General features: G+C 45.1%; 1 protein-coding gene and 1 long non-coding RNA gene across 13 annotated transcripts in view; one reads left to right on the top strand and one right to left on the bottom strand.

The window, feature by feature from the left end:
- Positions 1-22,414, top strand: part of LOC310669440 (rho GTPase-activating protein 20-like) — a 91,096-nt gene that overhangs the window by 4,443 nt on the left and 64,239 nt on the right. For 2 of the 12 annotated variants that reach the window (XM_083423462.1, XM_083423461.1), the window contains exon 1: positions 2,314-2,995. The exons of 6 other annotated variants lie outside the window; for them this stretch is intronic. In XM_083423462.1, the coding sequence (XP_083279588.1) occupies positions 2,906-2,995 (90 nt within the window). In that variant the 5' untranslated portion in view covers positions 2,314-2,905. Of the gene's footprint in view, positions 1-2,313; positions 2,996-3,897; positions 4,663-20,596; positions 20,743-22,414 lie in introns of those variants that run through there. 4 more of the 12 variants (XM_083423456.1, XM_083423447.1, XM_083423450.1 and 1 more) reach the window with 3 other exon arrangements.
- On the bottom strand, positions 2,316-20,170 carry LOC310669723. The gene is made up of 6 exons (XR_014507320.1): positions 19,869-20,170; positions 19,377-19,487; positions 12,829-12,867; positions 12,104-12,171; positions 7,348-9,425; positions 2,316-4,135 (listed from the first exon to the last, which is right to left on the bottom strand). It is a non-coding gene; the product is annotated as an uncharacterized lncRNA (long non-coding RNA).

The following is a 22,414-nucleotide window of genomic DNA, read 5'->3' as shown; positions in this document are numbered from 1 at the left end:
CGGTGTACATGTGGCCAGCACAACTAAGCCGCTTCTGGCAAACCAGAGCAGCGTATGGAAACTACATTTACCCTCCCGCCGGAGCGGTACCTATTTATCTACTTGCACTGTGGTGTGCTTTCAAACTGGTAGGTTGGCAGGCGCTGGGACCGAGCAACGGGAGCTCATCCCATCGCAGGGATTCGAACCGCCGACCTTCTGATCGGCAAGACCTAGGCTCTGTGGTTTAGACCACAGCGCCACCCTGTGTCCCTTATATCCAGGCTAAATATACCCAATTCCCTTAATCAAAGAATGTATCAATTTTATTACATGAGTAAGGACAACCAGGAGTCAGGCTCAGCAAGCAAGGGAGCCCTTGCCACCTTGGAACCCAGCTGGACCTCATTACTCAAGCAAAAATCACCTGCAAGCCCTTTAAACCCCTTAGGGCCCAGGGAAAGCCAATGGCTAACCTGGGTGGGCAGTCAAGCCCAGATCTGGACCATTCCTTACTGAGCTGCTGCATTTATGTGGCTCACCACATGAGGGCAGCAGTTCATGAGGAAGCGAAGGCCTTGCACTCTGCCCTGGACTCATTAAGGAATGGTGGCACAAACACCTAACTAATAATTATAATGCTTGCTAGTAGTGGTGAGAGAGCAGCTCTGTGGGCATAGCCTGTTTTTCCCACTTCTTGTTCAGGTTTTACATAGTCATTTAGAATAAACAAAACATGTCATGTAACAACAACCGTGTAAGGCAGATCACTATCATTATGTTGCAGATGGGAAACCGAGGCTGAAAAAGGCAAGCCTCAAGCTGTGCAGTTTGACTCCTGATCCAATGCTCATGATCCAATTTAATTTCAAACTGATGAGGTTTTTTATTTATTTATGTTGTAAAGTTTATACACTGCTTGGTTGTTGTTGTTTTAAAAAATGAAAGCCCTCACAGCTGTCTAAAGACTGCTGTCTAAAATAATCGATAAGGAGAATTAGCAACAATAGTTTTAATACTTTCCTCCTCCTAGTGGTGCAGCAATAAAATTGCTAGCACATTTGCAAAGCTAAGCAGGGTCTGGTGTGCGTTGCAGGGGGTTGGCCAAGTCAGTGTTTCTCAACTGTGGTGTGGGGAGGGGTCACCTGGGAGCCCCCAGGATATTCCAAGGGGGGCACAGGTGAAAATCGCGTAACTGGGGAGCCACAGCACGAGACCAGGGGGCCATAGAGGGAAGTGAGAAGTGAAGAAAACAAAGACATAGCCAAGAAAAGAAAAAACAAACAAACACAGAAGTAAAGCAAATACAGTGGTACCTCAGGTTACATACACTTCAGGTTACATACGCTTCAGGTTGCAGACTCCGCTAACCCAGAAATAGTACCTTGGGTTAAGAACTTTGCTTCAGGATGAGAACAGCAGCTCAGTAACAGCAGCGGGAGGTCCCATTAGCTAAAGTGGTGCTTCAGGTTAAGAACAGTTTCAGGTTAAGAACGGACCTCCGGAACAAATTAAGTTCTTAACCCGAGTTCTTAACCACTATAGAAAACAGAGAAGTGGAGTGAACCGAGAAGTGACCATAGTTCCCAGTGGATGGATCACCACACCCCCCCCCCACGGCAACATTGCTTCCGTTTCCTTCTCCCTCCCACTTTGGGATAAAGCAAAATTGTTTTTCATGGCATTTCCTACTTCGTATTTGGTAGAATCAGGTTTCAGTAGTATGAATTATTTGCTCGGCCTAATGCAGAATCGCCTCAATGGACAGAGATGATCTTCGGTTATCCCTAACAGAGATAGAACCGGATATAAAAAAGCTTGTTTCTGGTCCTCAAGAACAAGGTAAAGAAATACTTAAAAGTATAAGTTTTTACGTAATTGTCTTTTCTATAAATTATAAAAATTGTAAGTTAAGCATGTTCCATTTACAAACATAACTACCTTTCTTGTACCTTTCTTGTACCTTTCTTGTACCTTTGTACAGGTAGGAAGGGGGGGGCACAGGAAGGAAAAAAGTTCAGAAGGGGGCCACAACTCGAAAAAGGTTGAGAAAATTTGGACTAGATGACCCTCAAGGTCTCTTCCTACTCTACCATTCTATGATTCAAAAATTAAAATAACAATAGACTGAAAACAGGTTGAAACTCACATCCGCTTTCTAAACATCTGGGTAAAAAGGTAAAGGGACCCCATCTGGGTAGGCTTGTCTAAACAAAAAGTGTTTTCAACAGGTGCCAAAAAGAATACAGTCAAGGTGCCTGCCGGATATCAATAGGCACGGAGTTCCAGCAATACTGCTTTTAAGCAGGACAGGGCCTAGCACGGTAATTTAAAAAAAAAGCCAAATCATCACAAAATGGTGCAGAGACTCCAGTACCCTTCGTAATCCTTCTTGGCACCTCCTGGGTCTTCCTTGACCCTCCTAAAAATATGGCATTGCTCCTGAGTCTGGATCTCCCTGACATTGTTCATTTCAGAGCCTGGAAGCCTTCATCATAAGGATGGTCCTGCTAGGGTGACTGTTTCTGCCTCCTTCCAGCTCTCTCTTAATGTTCACTTCATCCCGTGAAGGCAGCTGCTTAGCAGTTAGTGCTTCCAGGATGGAGCACAGCATATGAGCAAATGTCCATATTTAGGCAGCACGAGGAGGAGCTACTTGGTTTGTGCAAACTCCCCCCCCCCCCTTTTCCTCTCTTGGCTGATGAGGAAAAGCAGGCAGGCAATGCTAACTTGCTCCAGTCGCTCAGCCCCTAGCTCTGGGCCTGAACGTCCAAGCGCGTCAGCAGCTTTGCCCAAGGATATACAGAGTCCGTCTGGACCACGGCAGGGCTTCTCCAGCCTTCTGCTGATGGTGGGTGAATGTGCCTGCAGCAACAGCAGCAGCAGCAGCAGCAGCAGCCCTGGCTGACCACCGGTCCTCCTCAGGATGACTCCCCAGCAGAAAGCCAGCTTGTCACCACAGGGGCAGAGTGAGCAGGATTTGGGAGCCTGTCCTCCCACCCAGGAGTGGAGCAAGGCAAGTACTTGAATGGTGTGAAAGGAGGCTGAAGGTGCAGAGAGTTTGTGTCAAGAGGTACAGCTGGGCTGGCTGTTCCATGTGTCTAGAGAAGTTACCTCTCTGTCCGGGCTGGAACGGCTCGTCCCCACATTCCTTCCTGGACGTTTCACTTTTTCCAATTTGTTTTTCTTCCCCTTCCCTTCTATTTATTGCTCGTGTGCTCATTTCTCCGCCAGCTTCCCCTGATGAGCCGCTCTTGAATCCTGGCTTATTTTCTTTTACTTGATCGTACCGCAGAATCTGCTGAACCCGCAGCTGTTTCCTCCGACCATACGTATTTCCCCGCACCGGGATAAACTTTCCGTGCTTAGCTAGACAGTGTGTAACCACTAGACCTGTCCAACACACTTTCCTCTCGGCAGCCAACGCATCTCTGTGCGCAGAGTACATGCTTATACAATGGTTCTCTGTGTGCTGTTCTTGTGCATGCCATATATCATGCACATGCTAAAACAGACAGGTCTACCACTTTGAAGTGCTTCTGAATACCAGTTGCTGGAAACCACAGGGGCAAAAGTTGCCCTTGAGCATCCCACTGGGGCATCTGGTAGGCTCCTGTGAGAACAGAACGCTGGACTAGATGGGCCATTGGTCCAATCCAGCAGGCTCTTATCCGTTAGACAATATTTGCTCAGCACACCCATTAGGCAGAATTCCATAAATATGTTTGTGGTTTACCGAGACTGAATAATATAATCACAGACTGATTCATGGCTTGAAATTTCAGGGCCATTTCACACATTCCCTGGACAATATAAACCCAGATTTATATCCAACCCACAGCCAGTTCTCTACTCCTGGAAGAGTGTAACTGTCCAATATGCATATTTTAAAGCACCTGTCAGTCACACTGACAGTTCACATTCTGAAAACTGTCTAAGACTATCAGTAGCTACATGGTGGCTATGCTCTGGTCAGAAGCAGTAATTCTTCTGAATACCAGTTGCTGGAGACTACAGGAGGGGGGTGGGCTCTTGTGTTCAGGTGCTGCTTGCCGGTTTCCCACAGGCATCTGGTTGGCCACTGGATGCTACACTAGATGGGCCACTTGTCTGATCCAGAAGAGCTCTTCTTCCTTTCTTCTGTTTAAGTAGACACCTGAAAATTGCAAAGCATAAAGAGGCATTTCGTGTAAAGCTGTTGGGAGTTTTTTGCTAACCTGGATGGTTAAGACCATGACTTTATTCTACTTGAATTCTTCATTCAAATGTTTCAAGGGGACATCTACTTAGGGTGGCCATGTGCCCTACATTCCCAGAAGAGAGTACTGTATTTGATGAGCTGTCCGGTTTAACAGCAGAAAACCCTAAGAAGCAAGAGCAAGTTGTACACCAACAGTTATGACCTTGGCAGCAGACTAAGCAGAGATGGATATATGCATTTCTGTTTAAATTATAGTAATCATTTGCAGTATAAATATAAATTAGCACAGGGTGATGCATTTCCTCTCCTGGAGTGATGAGTAAGTGGACAGCTTATACCCACTGGGTAGGAAATGCCTGGCAAAGAAGGTGCTCAGTTGCTCCAGACCAGCTTACTTGATGCTTGAAGCATGAGCTCTCCAAAGTTTAGGTAGACCTACGCCAGCTGCTGCCCTCCACTTGTAGAGGTGGCCAAATTTCATGGTGAGGTGAATTTCTGTCAACCAAGGCTGCTGTTTTTTATACTGTTGTTAATACTGTTGTGATGCTGTTTTGTCTGCTAATGTTATAGAACTGAATGCTGTACAGGTGGTGGTGGTGGTGAGGAACAACAGGTATGCTTGCAGGAGAAATTATCCCATTACCTGATGCTTCTTTAGATGCTATACAATCCCTCACCTTTCCCCTGTGGAGCTCAAGGTGGCATACGTGGTCTTCCTCATCATTTAAATCCCCACAACAATATTGTGAGGTGGGTTAGACTGAGAGGCCATGACCAGCCCCCAAGGTTGTGGAGAACGAGGTTCCTATTTTTGTGTGGGAGTGTACTGTGGTTGATGCCTTTTGGGGGGAAAGCCTTTTATCTGACCTCCAAAATCACTAAACAATCTGTGTCCTCTAATTTGGCACTTGCCAGGCGTATCACTGGATTTGACCCCAAATTCTACCCTTAAATCTAAAGAATTAATTTCCTTCCTGAAGCTAGGCTAGTTATTGCCCAATATGGAAGGAAACCTCTAATATACCAATAGTGGTTGGGGTTAATAACATCTGGAAGATTGCTCTATCAGAATGCCTCACATATCACTGGTGAATAATCAAGAGCATCTCCAAATAGATACCTTTGACACAATTCGATCTCCCTTTTTCTCTTTTATTGGGAACGGGATATTTTAATGCCATAATCATTACACAGGTGTCTGTGGAAGTGATATATTGATTGAAAAATGTCTAGTATATCAGATCAGTAATTGGGTCCCTATTGAGGGTATTTGGTGAGCCAACATGACAGTGATGAGGGATTGAGGATTGGAGTAATTTTTCTGTAGGATTATGGCAGTGGACAAAGCTGAAGTGTAACTTTTGAATAAACGTGTGTGTTTTTTAATAATAGTAATAAGGGGCATACATGACTGTCCATAGCCACTGTATGTCAACAACCCTGGTCACCCAGTGAGCATTGTAGCTGAATGGGGATGGAGTGTCACCTACCACAGATGTATGGTAACTAATTTATAAGAAAATCAATAGCTCACCAATAATTGGCTACCTTGTAACAACTCAGAATCGTCAATACAAACAAATGTGACCAAAGGAAATAGATTTGAAATTGATATGAGCAGCAAAACCTTAATACAAAGTGAGGAAGGTGTTTTGTGCCAGAATCCAACTTGGTATATTGTAAATAAGCAATAAATGCTCTCAGAGGGGCTCATCTCCAACTCCCCCCCCCCCACTGCCCCCTTGACTTTTAGCTCTCCCGTAGGTCCTCCCACTGTCCTCCAGGGGGCGGTACCACCCACTTTGGGGACCACTGCCATACACTACCATGCAAAGACATTTCCCTTCCCAGTGACTGTCCCTGTCACTCTCCAGCTCTTCCAGCTGCAGGCATTTATTTCTTTAGTCTTACTAGCCAGAGTGGTGCAGTGGTCAGAGTGTCAGACTAGGACACTCCATCCCCATTCAGGTGAAGGTTTTTGCATATTTGGTAAGTCGTTATATATTAATATTTTGTGCTGCAAATTTGCTTCGCCCTCATGTTTTTGTTAGTAAGAATAGGTAAAAAAGACTTTTATGCAATATTCTTTGCCATTTATATTTTTTTCTAAGCTACATAGCACATGCTTATTTTTACATAGGTTTATTTTTTGAATAAGGGAGCAATTAATTGTTACTCTTCTGAATTTTACTGTGTTAGCATCCTCCTTAGTGGGTCATGCAAAGCCCTATTCTAAATAATGCTTTGACAGGGTAGGGGGCTCTGGTGATGATTTCAGGGAATCAGGGGACAGTGGTCCGAAAAAGTTTGGGAACCACACTGGTCAGTGGATACACAGTGCTGCCCATTTGGAGTTTTCTCCTTTCCCCAGGTGCCCCCAGTCTGTCCACAGCACAAGGTTGGCTGCCCTCCCTTCTTGTCGTGCCAAAGTGAGAAGATTCAGAAATGTTTAAGCTTTGTGTGAAAGGGGAGCTACTTCTAAATAGCTTGGTGTTAGCTTGGATAGCTCAGTTGGTTAGAGCACAATGCTGATAACACCAAGGTTGCAGGTTCGATCTCTGTATGGGACAGCTGCATATTCCTGCATTGCAGAGGGTTGGACTAGATGATCCTCAGGGTCCCTTCCAACTCTACAATTCCATGATCCTTGCTCTGAATATTATTGCTCCCTTCGAGTCCATACCTCATACCAGTGCATTTTGGTGATTTTTCAGAAAGGTGTGGAATTCAGCATGGTGGGGCGAATGTTATTACTATCATTATCATAGTCATTTATTTCGACCCCACCTTTTGCCCTGACAGGGTTCAGGGTGACTAACAGATAAAAACAAGAACCACTAAAAATAGGGAGGAAACAATACAGTGGTACCTCGGGTTACATACGCTTCAGGTTACACACTCCGCTAACCCAGAAATAGTGCTTCAGGTTAAGAACTTTGCTTCAGGATGAGAACAGAAATCGTGCTCCAGCGGCGCGGCAGCAGCGGGAGGCCCCATTAGCTAAAGTGGTACTTCAGGTTAAGTACAGTTTCAGGTTAAGTACGGACCTCCAGAACGAATTAAGTACTTAACCTGAGGTACCACTGTAATAAAAAAACAAGTAAACATTGATAGAATTAAAACTATATACACATACACAATCTTATTAGAAACATACAGATAATTACCATAAAACCAGCATGGTGACAGCCCTTTCATTAAAAGCAGCCAGTTCTCAAAAGAAGGACTTCACCTGCCAGCAGAAGGCCAGCAAGGAGGGAGCCAGCCTAACTTCTCTAGGGAGGGAGTTCCAAAGTTGTCTGGGAGCAGCCATCACCCAGAAGTCTCTCAGGTCCTGGGCCCCCATGAAGTGTGCCTGTGAGGGTGGTGGGACTGAGGGAAGGGAACCCAGGCAGGTTCCCATAAGGGAATAACGTATTTCAGATAGCTTGGGCCTGAGCTGTGTAACAATAACACCCTGCACTCCTTTCCTCTTGGTAAATGGTTGCTGGTGGGTGGTGGCAAATATTTATTTTATTTGCAATCAGAAGAATAGGATGGGCCCCTATGAAAAATATCTCGAGTATCCAAGAGTAAAGAGGCGCATCTGTGGCACACTACGGAAGCTATGCCATGTGAATGCCTGACTAAATAGCACCATATCTCCTGGGCCACTTTCCCCTGCCTTGCAGCTGCCGTTTCCCTGCCAACCCCCGGAATATCCGTGGAGTGACATGGGCTGCATTCACACAGCAGTCTATGCCATTTCACTTATGTTTATTTCCAAATTATTTAAATTTGTATACTACCCTTTATCTATAGATCTCAGGCTGGTTCATAACCTAAGATTACAATATAAAAAAGCACAAAATGATTCATTCTCTCCTACTACCTGTTGCATCTAGGCTGCAACTGGTCAGTTTCAGTGCAAGCCTATGATTGCTGGCTGCATCTTGCCTTCTCCCTATCATGTGACTTTTGGTAAGCAGTTTGATAGGGAGAAGGTCCTGAGTGTGTGTGGCTCTGCTCATGGATTTTCAGAATGACTTCTTAATGGCTTAAGAAAAAGAAGGAGCTTGGTATAATACAAGACCAAACTACATTGCAAGGTGGGTCATTAACAGACTGATCAACAAAAACCTGAAATTTAATAAACAGTGTATGTAAAACTTTAGAGCCAAATGTTGTTTGACTCCCAACTCCCACCATCCCTGATGATTCTGGAAACCTAGCAGAATATAGTGGAAGTTTAGGACTGATTTTTGTATTAATTGCTTGAGGGGGGGGGGTGATATTTGCAACCTCATTGACCGATAAAATGGTGAAGAGTAATGTGATAAAATGTCAGGCTCTAATCTGGCATGCAGTCCTTTCCTGCTGCTTTCATGGGGGGGGGGGGGGAATCATGGGGAAACAGAAGCAAGTATGTGCAGAAATAGGGGTGGGGGCGTTGCCCAGTGATGTAGTGCAGTGTTGTGCCACACCACACCCACTGGTGTGAATGTAATTTATCACCACGTGCCAGCAGACCAGTAAAAAAGCAGCGCTTCCATAACACAACAGTTAGAGTATTGCAGCGTGAAAGGAATGTTAGAAAACTACCACAGTATTTCCTGCATCTGAATGCACCCCTGGTGTCAGGAAATGTAACATCATTTCAAGGAGACAAGTTGCAGTTGCAGGGGGTGAGGGTGGGGGGTGGAGGGCAGCAAGCAAAGGAGGCTAGTGGCACCACCTCTGTTGTCAAACAGCTCGAGTAAAAACACAGAAAAAAGCAGCGTCAAGAAGAATGGGCCTGTGCCCTATGGCTATGGTGTATGTAGGGCTGGATCAAAGTCTAGGGCCCTGTAGCCCTGGGCCCCCAAAATGAGCGTGGCAGGTGATGCAGCACACACGGTTGCTGAGCTTTTTTTTTTTTTTAGGAAAACCCCAAAATTTTTGAGGTTTTTGTTGTTCAGTTGTTGTTTTTTACTTGCCTAAGATCCAGAACAAAGCACCACCTTTAGGAAGTTCCTCCCGGACATTCATTCCGCCTCTGAAATCATGGTAATGTCCAAGAAAATCCAGGCATACGGCAGTCCTACTGATGTGGGCATGCCTGAGAGTTGAAGACACCAGGGCTGATACTTACCACTGTAGCATCCTTCCTTTCCGCTTATCTTTTCTTTAAAACATTTTATAGCCACAGGGCAGATACCTGGCCATGTGCATGGTTATAGGTGCTCATTTTATCATTTCTAATTGGAAAACACACCGGTCTTCTTTTCTACAACAAAATGCTGATTATTAGTCCCAAAGAAATGTATTGAAAGCATAAGGAAGCATGTCCCATTTTGTTCCTTTAGTCATGATGGTGCTGTGATCTCAGTGACTTCAAAATGCAAAACTGCACATGCTCAGAGTCCCTCCTTTATTTCTTTTTTTTAAATCAGTGCTGGTAAACTATATATATATATATATATATATATGCAGGTTTTGGTGTCCTCGGGTGTCTTCCCGTGTAAAAGTTGGGGTGTCTAGGCGACGTTTCGACGAGGTCTCACTCGTCATCTTCAGGCTGGTGCTTTCGGCTTCTTGTTACTGGAACAGAGCAGGATCTCAGTGTTTGAGTTCCTATAAATACTGTTGAGGAGGTGTGGTGTATAGCCTCCAATGTTCTGGGCAGAGAGGAGGTTCCCAGGCTAGTGTGCCTTTTCTTCTTTTGTTCCTTAATTACTTGAGGGATATCTTGAGTGATTTCTTGAGTGATTTCCTGAATCCCACTTAGGTGGGTCATTAGGTGTGGATTAGTTGCTAAAGCCTTCGTGTCTTGAACTCTTGAACTTTGTGAAGAGTTTTTCTGAGAAGATGGCTGTACTGCACTTGGTTGTGCTCTGGCTTGGCTTCGTGTATAGGGGCGAGCTGTGGTTTTGTGGCCTGTGCCAGCCAGATCTGTGTAGGGATTGCAGGGGGGTGCAGCATCCGGAGGTGCCACCCTGGTTTGGCTACTGGATGGTGTCTGTAATTTATCTGTGGAGAGGGTCTGGGTTTGGGTCTGGTGTGGTTGATTGGTGATGGCGTTCTGTGTGCCTCTGGATCTGGTGTCAGATTTTGTGGGGAGGGCTAATTTCCAGATGTCTGGCAAGCGGGATGTGTCGTCACGCTTGTTCATGTTGTGAGGGTGTTTCTCTATCTCGATGGCTTCCATGATTATTCTCTTGTGGTGATGTTCCATGTTAAAGAGCAATTTGGAATCTGCAAAATTAATTTCGTGTCCTGTTTCTTTCATGTGTTGGAAAAGAGAGGAAGTTTTTTCTTCTTTTTTGACGGCATTCTTGTGTTCTGCGATCCGTGCATTTATTCGTCTGTTTGTTTGTCCAATGTACGTGGCTGGGCAGACTTTGCAGGGTATTTCATAGACCCCTTGGTTTTCCAACTGAATTTTATCCTTGGGGTTTCTGAGGATATTGGCTATTTTTTGGTTGGTGCAAAAGGCTGTTTTGATATTGTGTTTATGGAGGATTTTGCTAATTTTATCTGTAGTGCCCTTGATATAAGGAAGGAGGGCTATGCCATTGTTTTCTTCTGTGTCTTGGTTTTTGGGGGGTGTTTCTTTTTAGAGCCTATATATATAGGCTCTAACGTAGCAGGAATGTAGAACCAGCTTCAAACGCAGCTAGGCTGTTCTTTTCATTAATTCAGAAGCTGGGCGGGGGTGGGCAACACACATCAAACAAAATGCAGTATTTCGTAAGAAACAGCGTGACAGATACAGGACAGGTGTGGACTGTGGCTATGTTTACAACACTTCCCAAACAAACAGTGGGAGTATACTGCATGTGTCCACCGGGTCAGTTTTTATCTGAGCTGTGGCACATCCGGGCAAGGGGATTCAAACCATTGGATGCCCCTGCATACAAAACATTCCCAGTGCATGGAAATCCAGATTGATCTGCTTTACCCTGCTTTTTCTTAGTGCAAGGGAATTTGATGGTGTGAAAGTGGACTAATGGAGTTGCGCTGCCCAGACACAGGGATAACCACCTTCAGGAGAACTTAGCCATGGTGGGCATCTGAGTGGTAAAGGTAAAGGGACCCCTGACCATTAGGTTCAGTCGTGCCCGACTCTGGGGTTGTGGCGCTCATCTAGCTTTATTGGCCGAGGGAGATGGCATACGGCTTCCGGGTCATGTGGCCAGCATGACTGAGCCGCTTCTGGTGAACCAGAGCAGCACACAGAAATGCCGTTTACCTTCCCACCAGAGCGGTACCTATTTATCTACTTGCACTTCGTGCTTTCGAACTGCTAGGTTGGCAGGAGCAGGGACCGAGCAATGGGAGCTCACCCCGTTGCGGGGATTTGAACCACCAACCTTCCAATCGGCAAGTCCTAGGCTCTGTGGTTTAATCCACAGCGCCACCTGCGTCCCTCATTTAGGACATTTAGGATGCAGCAAATGCCTAACACTTTAGAACGGTCCTTTCAGCCTTGTGTCCCTAGTTGGACTGAAACTCCCACCATCCCTGGCTGAGGAGGCTGGGAATGATGGGAGTCATAGGCCAACAACACCTGGGGACAGGAAAGCTGAAGAACACCAGCTTGGATGAAAGAAATTCCCTCCTCCTCCTGAAAGGAAGAACAGTAAAGGTAAAAGCACATCAATCCTACACTGCTTCTATGGGAAGGAAACATGAATCCCTGTGATCCATGTGTGTAGGGTGAATAGCAAGAGAATCAGCTGGGTGCTTAGATTCAAAATGTGAAGCTAAACTCACCCTCCAGCAGAAGAAATCCCCCAGTAGCAGATTTTGAATTCACAAAAGTCAAGCAGCATTATAATGCAGGGATATAGGTTACTGCATCCTTTAATACCACTTAACTGTATCCAGAGCTTCCCTCTTTCCTACCCCTCTTAGCACTGAACTGGTCATCATACTGAAGTAAGTTTCAAATGTGTTACTTACAAAACGTTCCAAAGGTCAGATTCATTCACGTATCCAGACAGCAGCAAGGAAAACTCAGGCAGAATACTCTTGGATAGAATATACAGAAACGTTGCTTCAAGCATGTGCTCTAAGCTTGGAGCCTGCTTAGGCACGTCTTCTTTGGCCATTAACATCATGTGGAGAGAAAGGGAACAGGAAGAAAAGGCTTCACTTCCTCTCTCATTTGAGAAGAGGGGGCATCACTTAGCTGAGTCTACGAATCCAGCTCTATTGTCTTAACCCCTTCACACACTAACTAGCACTCATGTGTAGTTATGTTTGACTGCAATTTCCCATGGTTTTTATGTCCAGGCTGCTTCAGGCTGAGCTTGCAATTGTCTTATCTGTGCCTCCCCTTCACATGGAACTGCTAGGTCCTGCATCTTTTACAGCTAGATCATTGAATCAGTTGTAGCAGATAAAGCAGGCTTGATCTCCAAGAGGTCTTGGAAGTTTTAGGGCAAGGATGAGGAATCTCTTTACAGACTGGTCTCAGGCCCAGACATACCTGCAATTTGCCACTTCACAGGTCTTGGTAAATTCCACTTGCCACTTGCTAAATTCACAGGTCTAATGATTGGGCCAAGTGTGTAGCCGAACAGCAGAGGGAACTTAAGAGGTGACAGGCTAGAAGTTTACAAAATCATGCAAGGCATAGTGAATCATAGAATCATAGAAAATTGGCTAGAGAAAAGTTTTCCTACCTGTCTCATAACTCTAGAACTTGTGGACATCCAAGGAAACTGAAAGTAGGAATAGATAAAAATTAATCCTTATTAGTAGTATTAGTGTTATTGAAGCAAAAAAAAAAAAAAAATCAACACAAGAATAGAGATAGAAATACAAAGCAAAACAAACAGTGCAGTATACTCTCCTTAAACCAGGTAAGCAGAGTACTTAAAACCTTTCCGAAAGCCAAATTTCACACTACCATGGAGAAGGGCCCTGGGTGTCTGTATTTGTTGGATATATGGAAGACTAGAAGGCCCATGGGCCTGATCCAACAGACATTTCTTAAGTTCTTCATTCTGCTCCAGTGCTTTTCAACAGCAATTTATTGTACAGAAATTAGCAGGTGGTAAGTGATTATCAAGACCTGGCCAATCCAGTTTTTCCCAGTCAGTTGGCAATCCTTTGTCAAGGTTCATATGCAAACTAGCCAGAGGGAAAGGAAGAGAGCAGGGTGTGGCTTTTCTCATGTCTGTACCTGCCCAAATTCCTTCTTAATAATGCCATTACTTGGCACTTGCCTGTAGCTTTCAGATGTCCAAAGCACTTAACATTATCCCGTCATCTTACAACAATCCTGTAAGGTACACCAGTATTATTAGTGCCAAGTTGCAAATGGGAAGTCAAGGGTGATTGGCTTACCAAAGGGTGGGTGGGGGGGGATTGCTTCCAAAATTCTGCATCTGAATTTCATAGATGAGTAGAGTTGGAAGAGACCAAATGGTTATCTAGTCTCCCTTCAGTGCATGAATTCGTTCCCAGATTTTGGAGTTCCAACTTGACCTGAAGATTTTGCTTCTGAAGTGGAGCTGTGCTTTAGAAAGTTTTTATCTTTCCTTCCTGCCTCCCCTTCCCATTTCCAAATTCTGTACAGAGCACTGCTTTCAGTTCCTTCGCATCTCTCTCCCCTCTCCCCATTTTGTGGTGATAGTATATTTTGGTGGTTTTTAAGATTTACCAGTGAGCACATAACTCTTGTGTACTGACACACATCTCAAAGGTGCCTTCCATCTTGCTCCCTTTTCTCCCTCAGGTGGTGTATATACACACCAGTATACACACACAAGGTGGTGTATACACACCCAGTTTGGCGTTTTCTAAAGGCGTTTTTGTAACCATTGCTTTGCAAGTGTCCTTACCTGCAGCCTATGCAGGGAGCACGAGCAATTGTTAAATCATTGCCATTTATATATTTGGGCAAAACCTGCACCCAGTTCATTTTTAAGGCAGGGTCTTGCAAAACATGTTTCCTGATCAGGAATTGAACCCGGACCGTGGAGGTAAGAGCGCCGAATCCTAACCACTAGACCACCAGGGAATTTTTTTTAATTACTGCCATTTGTACCTACAGAAGATGTATCCTCTTTGCCTAAATTGTACATTTGTTCCTTTGCACCCTCTCCTTTCAACGCTCAACACCTTTTTTGAATCTCTTGACCCCCATAAGTTTATTGATAAACCGGAAGACTAATATCACTGTATGTCCAGTGGTTTCCTCCCCTTGCATCATGCAGGAAACTTTACAACTACATACCTCTTTTCTTTTGGCAGGGCACTCTAAGTATGCTCAAAGGCTATCTGCTCTGGCACAATGCATGGCAAATTACAGTGTTTCATTTCAAGGTACCGTATTTTTCGCCCTATAGGACACACTTTTTCCCCTCCAAAAATGAAGGGGAAATGTGTGTGCATCCTAGGGGGCGAATACAGGCTTTCGCTGAAGCCTGGAGAGCGATAGGGGTCGGTGCGCACCAACCCCTCTAGCTCTCCAGGCTTCAGGAAGCTCCGCACAACCCTCGGGAGCCCGGCGCAAACCCGCGCCGGGCTCCCGAGGGTTGCGCGGAGCTGCCTGCACTCCCGGGCTTGGTGCAGCTCCGCACAACCCTTCGGAGCCTGGTGCAGCTTCGGCATCGCTCTGGCTCCCGTTCTGGGGGCTGGTGTCGGGGGAAGCTCAGGTGAAAAATACGGTACTTGAGTTTTGCTATGCTCTGAATCTCCATGCCCTGGCACTAGACAGGCTGGGACCCAGTTTGATTTATTTAACAAGGAGTGCAAAAAAAAGGGGTGGTTGGAAGGCACTTCTGGCTTCCAATATATCTGCTCCTATTATACATATTAATTCCATTGGGGTCATTGTGGTTTCTCAAAGGGCAACACACAAAATAGACATGCCTCAAACCTGTCCAGCTGCCACCATAAGCAGTCAGATGCCATGCTTCTCGGTTGAAAAAAAGTTTATAGGGACTGTGACATTAAGTTGATCAAAGTTTTGCAATTTTAATAAACTGGATTCAGCAGCAGCAGCAGCAACAACAACTGAAGTGCCTTTTTGCAGAATCCACACATGATGTTATTAGCACCAAAATACTGGCCTGTACTTTTTCATTTAATCTGGATTTACCCTTTCTGGAGAAAATCCAGTGTGTTGTTTGGTTGTTTTTCAAGTCGGTTGCCAATGACCCTTTTGCAATATCCATTTACATCCCCTTTCTGCAAAAACCCTGTGTCTTGACACACAACCTTTTGGAAGAGTCTGCTCTAAGTTCAAAGCGAGACAACAGCTTCCGCCACTTTAGAGGTGGAAGGTGGTTTTAAAGAGCGGTGGCTGCTTCTGATATGTGGATATGCATCCTTCTTTCACCTCTGCTCTAAAAAGGTTTTGCATGGATTCAAAAACCTGCCAAACCTCTTTGAGCACGTGTGCCAGTCAGTAATGGGAAGGAAGTATATCTGTACAACATAGAAAATGATGCCTCTCCTAACCCGACTTTTAGCCAACTTAAAATACTATTGTCTGTCTCCTGCTTTAAAAGAATGAATGCAGCATGTTTTAAATAAGGCTCTTTCCTGTAAATTGTATGCCAACAAACAAGACCTTTTCCACTTAACGTTTCCCTTAAGGGGAACGTTACAGTCAGCTGCCAGTAGTTCTGTGGAGCTGCCTGGGGTGCTATTTATTTATATACAAACTGGGTGTTGTTATTAGAAACAGCTGGCAATGCTAAAAGTTAAATTTCTAGTTCATGAGTTAAAGGGCTTCGGACGTCTTTACACCTGGAGAGAAGCACTGATCTCAGTGCAAATGCTTTCACTATCATACATCCCGGAGGCATCCTGGTGGTGGAATGGTGCAGTCTTGTTAGGTCCTGCAAGTTATGGGACAAGGGGAGAGAACTTAGCATGGGATGCTGTTTTTAGGCGTATTCCCACCGCTTGTGTAGAATGAAATTCTGAGCTCAGTATTTTTTCTAGGGTCTATGAGCATAGGTATTCTGTTTAACTCTTGCCTTTATGAGTCATCAGTTGACATCATCTAACCCTTAAACACACACACACATGCCTAACTAGGCCCATGTGCATTACCACATAGAATCACGAAATTGTAGAGTTGGAAGGGACCTCAAGGAATCTCAGCTGAAGCATCCATGATAAATGGCCATCCAGCCTCTGCTTAAAAACCTCCAAGGAAGGAGAGTCTATCACCTTCCACAGGAGTTAATAATGCACTGAGTGAAGCAGTACACACATACACATTCCCATGGATTTATTGTCAATCAATTGCACTTGATGACACTCCCTCCCTCCCTCCCTCTCTCTCACACACACAAACACACAAAGAGCTAGGTTGTGCAAACATCACCAGCTTAAAATGCAGCTAGGTCATTATATTTCTTAATTCTGATTGAAGCTGGTTTGGGAGAAAACAAATCAAAATACAGGATTTCAGAAGAAACAACAGGTTAGATATGGGTTGTGGCTAATGTTATGTATACACTGCTTCCCAAGCCAGAGCTGGGAGCACACTGGGTGCCAGACAGAGTAAACAGGAGGGTGCACACTAGGGTATTAGGAGTCTAGGGTAGGAGCTGTGCACTCTAACCACATGGTGTGTTCATTTGGATGCCATATCCCCTGAATTTTGGTGGTTGCAAATGGCATCCCTACACAAAGAATACTGTTGTAGCTGGGGTACCAGAGTGAATATTATAAACTAATAAACAGTTGTGTTTAGATATGGATGCAAGAGATATGGGATATTGGGATATGAATGCAAGAGAACTGTTCCTCTGCCCCCACCCCTGCTCTGAGGAGTGGAAAGAAACAGGATAATTAGCAGGTTGCCTAGATGATGGGGGGCCTGATGTCACAAGAAAAAATGTCCTTTTTGAAATCTAAAGGTTTGCTGGGAGGAAGTGGGGCAGAATTCCATGGGCTGTTGTGGAGGTGAGAAGCAGAACAAGGAGATGGTGCATGGGATGTCTCTGAAAGCAGTGCTGGGTGGTGGGGAAGGAGTTAGAAGATAGGAAGTATAGGAACATAGGGTGCTGCCTTATATTGAGTCAGATCACTGGGTTCCTCTAGCTCAGTATTGTCTACACTGAGCAGCAGCAGCTCTTTGCAGGGTTTCAAGCAGGGGTCTCTCCCAGCCTTACCTGGAGAGGCCATTGGGAACGGAACCTGTGACCTTCTGCTTGCTAAGCAGTTGCTTTACCACTGAACTACAGTCCTTCCACAGATAGTGCACTTCATGTACATTTTCAATCCTGCAACAACCTTCCACTTTAAAACCTTTGTAGGAAATAAACAGACCGATAGGAAATAAACAGACCAATAGTGTTGACAAAAATGGGTGGAATTTTTTCCAAAACTGAATGCCCAAAATAATTACTCCCTCCAAAAATCAGGCAGGGTGGGTTTAAGCTTGCAGAACTACCAAGACACAAAATGCAAAACAAAAAACAAAACAAAAGAACACCCAGATTCCTCCCCCTCCCCCACCCCGTGATATAACTTAGTGTGTGTGTGTTTTCCATTGAAGTCAGTGTGTTTGGGAGAGGAGAGCTGTCCTGTTTTTAGAACTGTTGCTTGTGTTATCAAAGGAAGAAAAGAAAGGCAAGATGGGCAAAAGCATTAAAGAGAGTGGGAGGCAATTTGCATGTTTTATTTTCCTTTAGACTAGAGAAAGGTTGCTTGTTTTAAAATCTTAGGTAATTTCTGGGGGCTGACCTTAGCAGACTGAAAACTGAGCCACAATGAACAAAATGAATCTCAACAGAGACAAACGTCATGTTCCGCACTGAGGCAGGAATAACCAGATGCACAAATATAGGATGTGGAATGCCTGGCTTTTGTAGCGGTCCATGTGAAAAGGATCTAGGAGTCTTAGCAGTCCTCAAGCTTCACATGGGCCAGCAGTGTGGTGCACCAGCCAAAAAGAGCTAATGCAATTCTAGGCTGCATCAATAGAAGCAAAGTCTCATTTAGCTACAGGCAGCTTGAGGATGCTCCATCCACCATCTAGAAATGGTCTAAATGAATAAACAAAGTGGGTTGGTGTGTGGAGGGTGCAGCATAAATCCACTTCAAGTGCACAATTAATGAGTCAACACCACAGGCACAGGATAAAGCACTAAGCTGCAACTTTAAACAGCTATGGCTTCCCCCCCAGTGAATTCAGGGCACTGCAGTATGATAAGAGTGCTGAGTGTAATTAGAAAACTCCCCCATTCCCCTCCTAGAACTGCAGTTCCCAGAGTGCTTTAATAATCCCTCTTCTCAGGGGACTCTGGGAATTGTAGCTATGTGAGAGGAATAGGGGAGGAGTCTCTAGGCACCCTTAACAAACTTCACTTCCTAGGATTCTTTGGTTGCAACCATGATGGTTTAAAGTGGCATAATAATGCTTCAAATGTATGGTGTGAACATGGACTCAGAATGGGAAAGAAGTGGGTGTCTGTGTGAAATGACTTGAGAACTTAGTTCTGGCACTGGTCACAAATTTTCTGGGCTGTGCATGTGCTCCTTAGGTTTCTGGTGTGTATATCCACACAGCAAGGCCACTGTTTTGCACCTGGTGCCAGTTGGTGGTCCATGGCTACACAGGAATCTGCCTTATACTGATCTATCTAACTCAGTATTGTTGATACTGATGAGCAGCGGCCCTCCAGAGTTTCAAGCAGGAATCTCTCCCAGACCTACCAAAAGGGAACTGAATGCCTTCTACATTCAAGGCAGGCAGAGCCAGTGCATGTAGGCACCTAAGGTGAACCACAAAATGGCGCCCTCCCACCAGGGAACAAGCGGGGAGTGAAGATCTACATCGGGAATAAGGGAGGAATAAAGATAAACATTGGGAACAAGGCAGGGAATCAAATCAACCTTACCTTTTGGCTGAAGTGTGAATCAAAGTATGGCGTGGGGGGGGGAGGGGCCCACGCTGAATCACACTGGCAGATCCAGCCTCCAAGGAGTGCACCACAGCCATTGCTGGCGGTGCAGCGGCAGCAGGGGACATTGCGTTCCTTAGAGGCAGGACCAGGTGCCCCTGTAGATCCTGCCGCCTGAGGTGGTCGCTTCCTTTTGTCTCATGCATGGGCCAGCCCTGGGGGGGGGGGGGGAGAGATATGTGAGCCTGCAGCCAAGTTCATAGTAAAGCAGAATGTTCCTCAAAGCTTTCCATTGTACTGTAAATAGGGAGGAATCTCTTTTCCATGCCCCCAGCGCGCCCCGCCCCAAAGCTTACCTTGACTCACCATTGCCCGGTGTCTCATTAAAAACAGCCTCCCCCAGTTGCTCTGGGTTCCGTGTTATTTGTTTCCAGGCGGCAGCATCAACATTTGTCTCTCGGAGTAGGCTGCAATATAAAAGAAACCATACACTATGATAAATGCATAGTATCATTACAATGCTTGCAAACTATCACATTTAAGAACTCAAAAAACCCTAAAATTTAAACTTTTCCATATTGGGACATGATCGGAAGGAAGGAAGGAAGGAAGGAAGGAAAGCAGTCTCTTTTACATAGTATTTCTTTGTGTTCTTAGGAGGGGGCATAAATAAAGTATACTGGTTAATATTGTCATGTGCCACCCACAATCTCTGCCTCACGGTGACAAGATTTCAGGGCGTTCCAGAGACTGTATTGTCTTTAAGATATGTGTTTTTATTGACACATATATGAATTCAAGCCTACTGTGGAGAATTCCAGAGCATGCACATCTCAAGAGGGGCATACTTCCTGCAGGTGCACATCATTAGACCTCTGTGTCTCTTTGTAACAGCCTGCTCCAGTCAGTCCACATGGCTCCTGCAACCCTCTTCTTCCCAGAAACCCTTGCCAAATGCGGCTTCCCCTTCCGCTGACATCATTGCTCTCTGTAACCTTGGCAACCTCCCTCTCTGTGCAAGGCAGAGTTCTTCTGTCTTGTTGATTTCTTCTATTGATGGGTTAATGACTGGCCATTTCAGCCTTTGTTTCTTAATGGCTTATCCCTGGCAAGCTATGTCAAGCTGGGCTGGCTCCGTTGTCGGGGAAAACTTAACCCAGCAGTGTTTGGTACAGTAAATCAAACCTTGATTAATTCTAACTTTTACTAATTCCATAAATTACGGGTGCCCTGCACCCAAAAACTCTGGGACTTCAGACACGGGTCCCAATATGAATGGAACTTCTTCCTTCCCTTCTGCCCTGCAAAGGCTCTGGTGGCAGATTGCTCTCCAGTCCCTGTTTCGGCAGGGAGGTGAGTCATCAGAGGCTGCTTTTCAAGGCATGTTTGCTGTAAGTGCCCCATTAGTCCACTTTTTCCACCAGCCACCTCTTCAAATGCTATTTAGCAAATCAGAGGCTGTGCCCGTTGTGTGATGCTTTTAAAGCATAAAGGGATTAATGTTGCACTCTAATGAAAACCAGATGTAGAAAGTTGCCTGGCTGAAAGCTATTTTCCACTGCCAAGCTGCAAATGAAACGATTTAATCAGCATGAAAATTGTTGCCAAATCTACAACTTTGACCGTATCTCTCAAGCTGAGATGCACCAGCACTACAGGCATCTGGGATCTGCAGGCAGGTCATCCAGTAGAAGTGATATTTAAAGCGCAATTCCAGCTCAGGTTTTTAAATTTTATTTTAATTTTTATTACGCAAAAGGGGGGGGGATGCAAAACTCTCATGTGTAGTGAATCCTGGAAAAGTCCAACAAGCATGAATGGATGCACAGACCGACCATTAATAATGTACAAATATTGGGACTATTCATGGTCAGTATAATCATAATAGGAAAGGTAAAGGTAAAGGGACCCCTGACCATTAGGTCCAGTCGCAGACTTTATTGGCCAAGGAAGCCGGCATACAGCTTCCGGGTCATATGGTCAGCATGATTAAGCCACTTCTGGCGAACCAGAGCAATGCACGGAAACGCTGTTTACCTTTCCGCCAGAGCGGTACCTATTTATCTACCTGCACTTTGACGTGCTTTCAAACTGCTAGGTTGGCAGGAGCTGGGACTGAGCAACGGGAGCACACCTCATCACGGGGATTCAAACCGCCAACCTTCTGTTCGGCAAGCCCTAGGCTCTGTGGTTTAACCCACAGCACCACCCATGTCCAATCATAATAGTAGTTAGGCCTTATTAAATTAGTCATATTGTACGTATAGAAGATTGGTTGTACAACAGATCCCTTGCTTTAAGAATAATTCTTAACTAGTTCCCATTCTTGTTCAAACTCATTGATTCGTTGCTTTCCTTGCCTTGTAAAAAAAAAAAAAAAATCAAGTTAGCTCAGCTGGTTAAAGCATGGTGCTGATAATGCCCAGGTTTGATCCCTAAATGGGACAGTTGCATATTTCTGCCTGCAGGGTGTTGGACTAGATGATCCTTATGGCCCCTTCCAACTAACTCTACAATTGATTATAAGATTCTATGGTTCTACTTAAAGCATCAAATTCCCATAGTATAATGAACACCTCTTTAAAGAATGAATTACTGATGTTTTGCATATGGTGTCTGCACTGCTAGCACTACGTAAAGATTTTTTTCTCTTTGTGAAAACCTGCTCTTTAAAGCTCAATTGGAGCAAGCAGAAGTCTGCAGAAAATGAAAATTTATGTTTGCTGTGATTCAGTCCTAAACAGCAGGACAAAGAAAGGCCCACGCATAACCAGAACATGAAAGCGTGGACTGTGCCTGGAAAGTGCAGGGCAAAAGGTAAGTACAGTATGGATAAAAACCCTTGGTGTTTGGTTCTCAAGTTGTGAAACATTTGGCATTAGAAGGGGGATGAGTGCTTAAGAGTTCTCTTACAAGAGTCCCCTTCCTCCACCCCCCATAAAAGAAGCTAAAGAAAAATATGAGTCTTAAATAAAGGTAAAGGTAAAGGTACCCCTGCCCGTACGGGCCAGTCGTGTCTGACTCTACGGTTGTGCGCCCACCTCACTTAAGAGCCCGGGGGCCAGCGCTGTCCGAAGACAATTCCAGGTCATGTGGCCAGCGTGACGAAGCTGCTCTAGCGAGCCAGCACCAGCGCAGCACACGGAAACGCCGTTACCTTCCCGCTATAAAGCGGTACCTATTTATCTAGTTGCACTTAAGGGTGCTTTCGAACTGCTAGGTGGGCAGGAGCTGGGACCGAACGACGGGCAGGAGCTGGGACCACCCTGCCGCAGGGATTCAAACCGCCGACCATACGATCAGCAAGTCCTAGGCACTGAGGTTTTATCCACAGCGCCACCTGCGTCCTGAGTCTTAAATACAGATAGGCAATTTTACTTACTTGTTTTCCAAA

This window comes from Podarcis tiliguerta (assembly GCF_965153285.1).
Source record: "Podarcis tiliguerta genome assembly, chromosome: Z".
Taxonomy (NCBI): domain Eukaryota; kingdom Metazoa; phylum Chordata; class Lepidosauria; order Squamata; family Lacertidae; genus Podarcis; species Podarcis tiliguerta.
The sequence above is the reverse complement of the archived record's forward strand: the minus strand, read 5'-3'. Positions and strand labels throughout refer to the sequence as shown.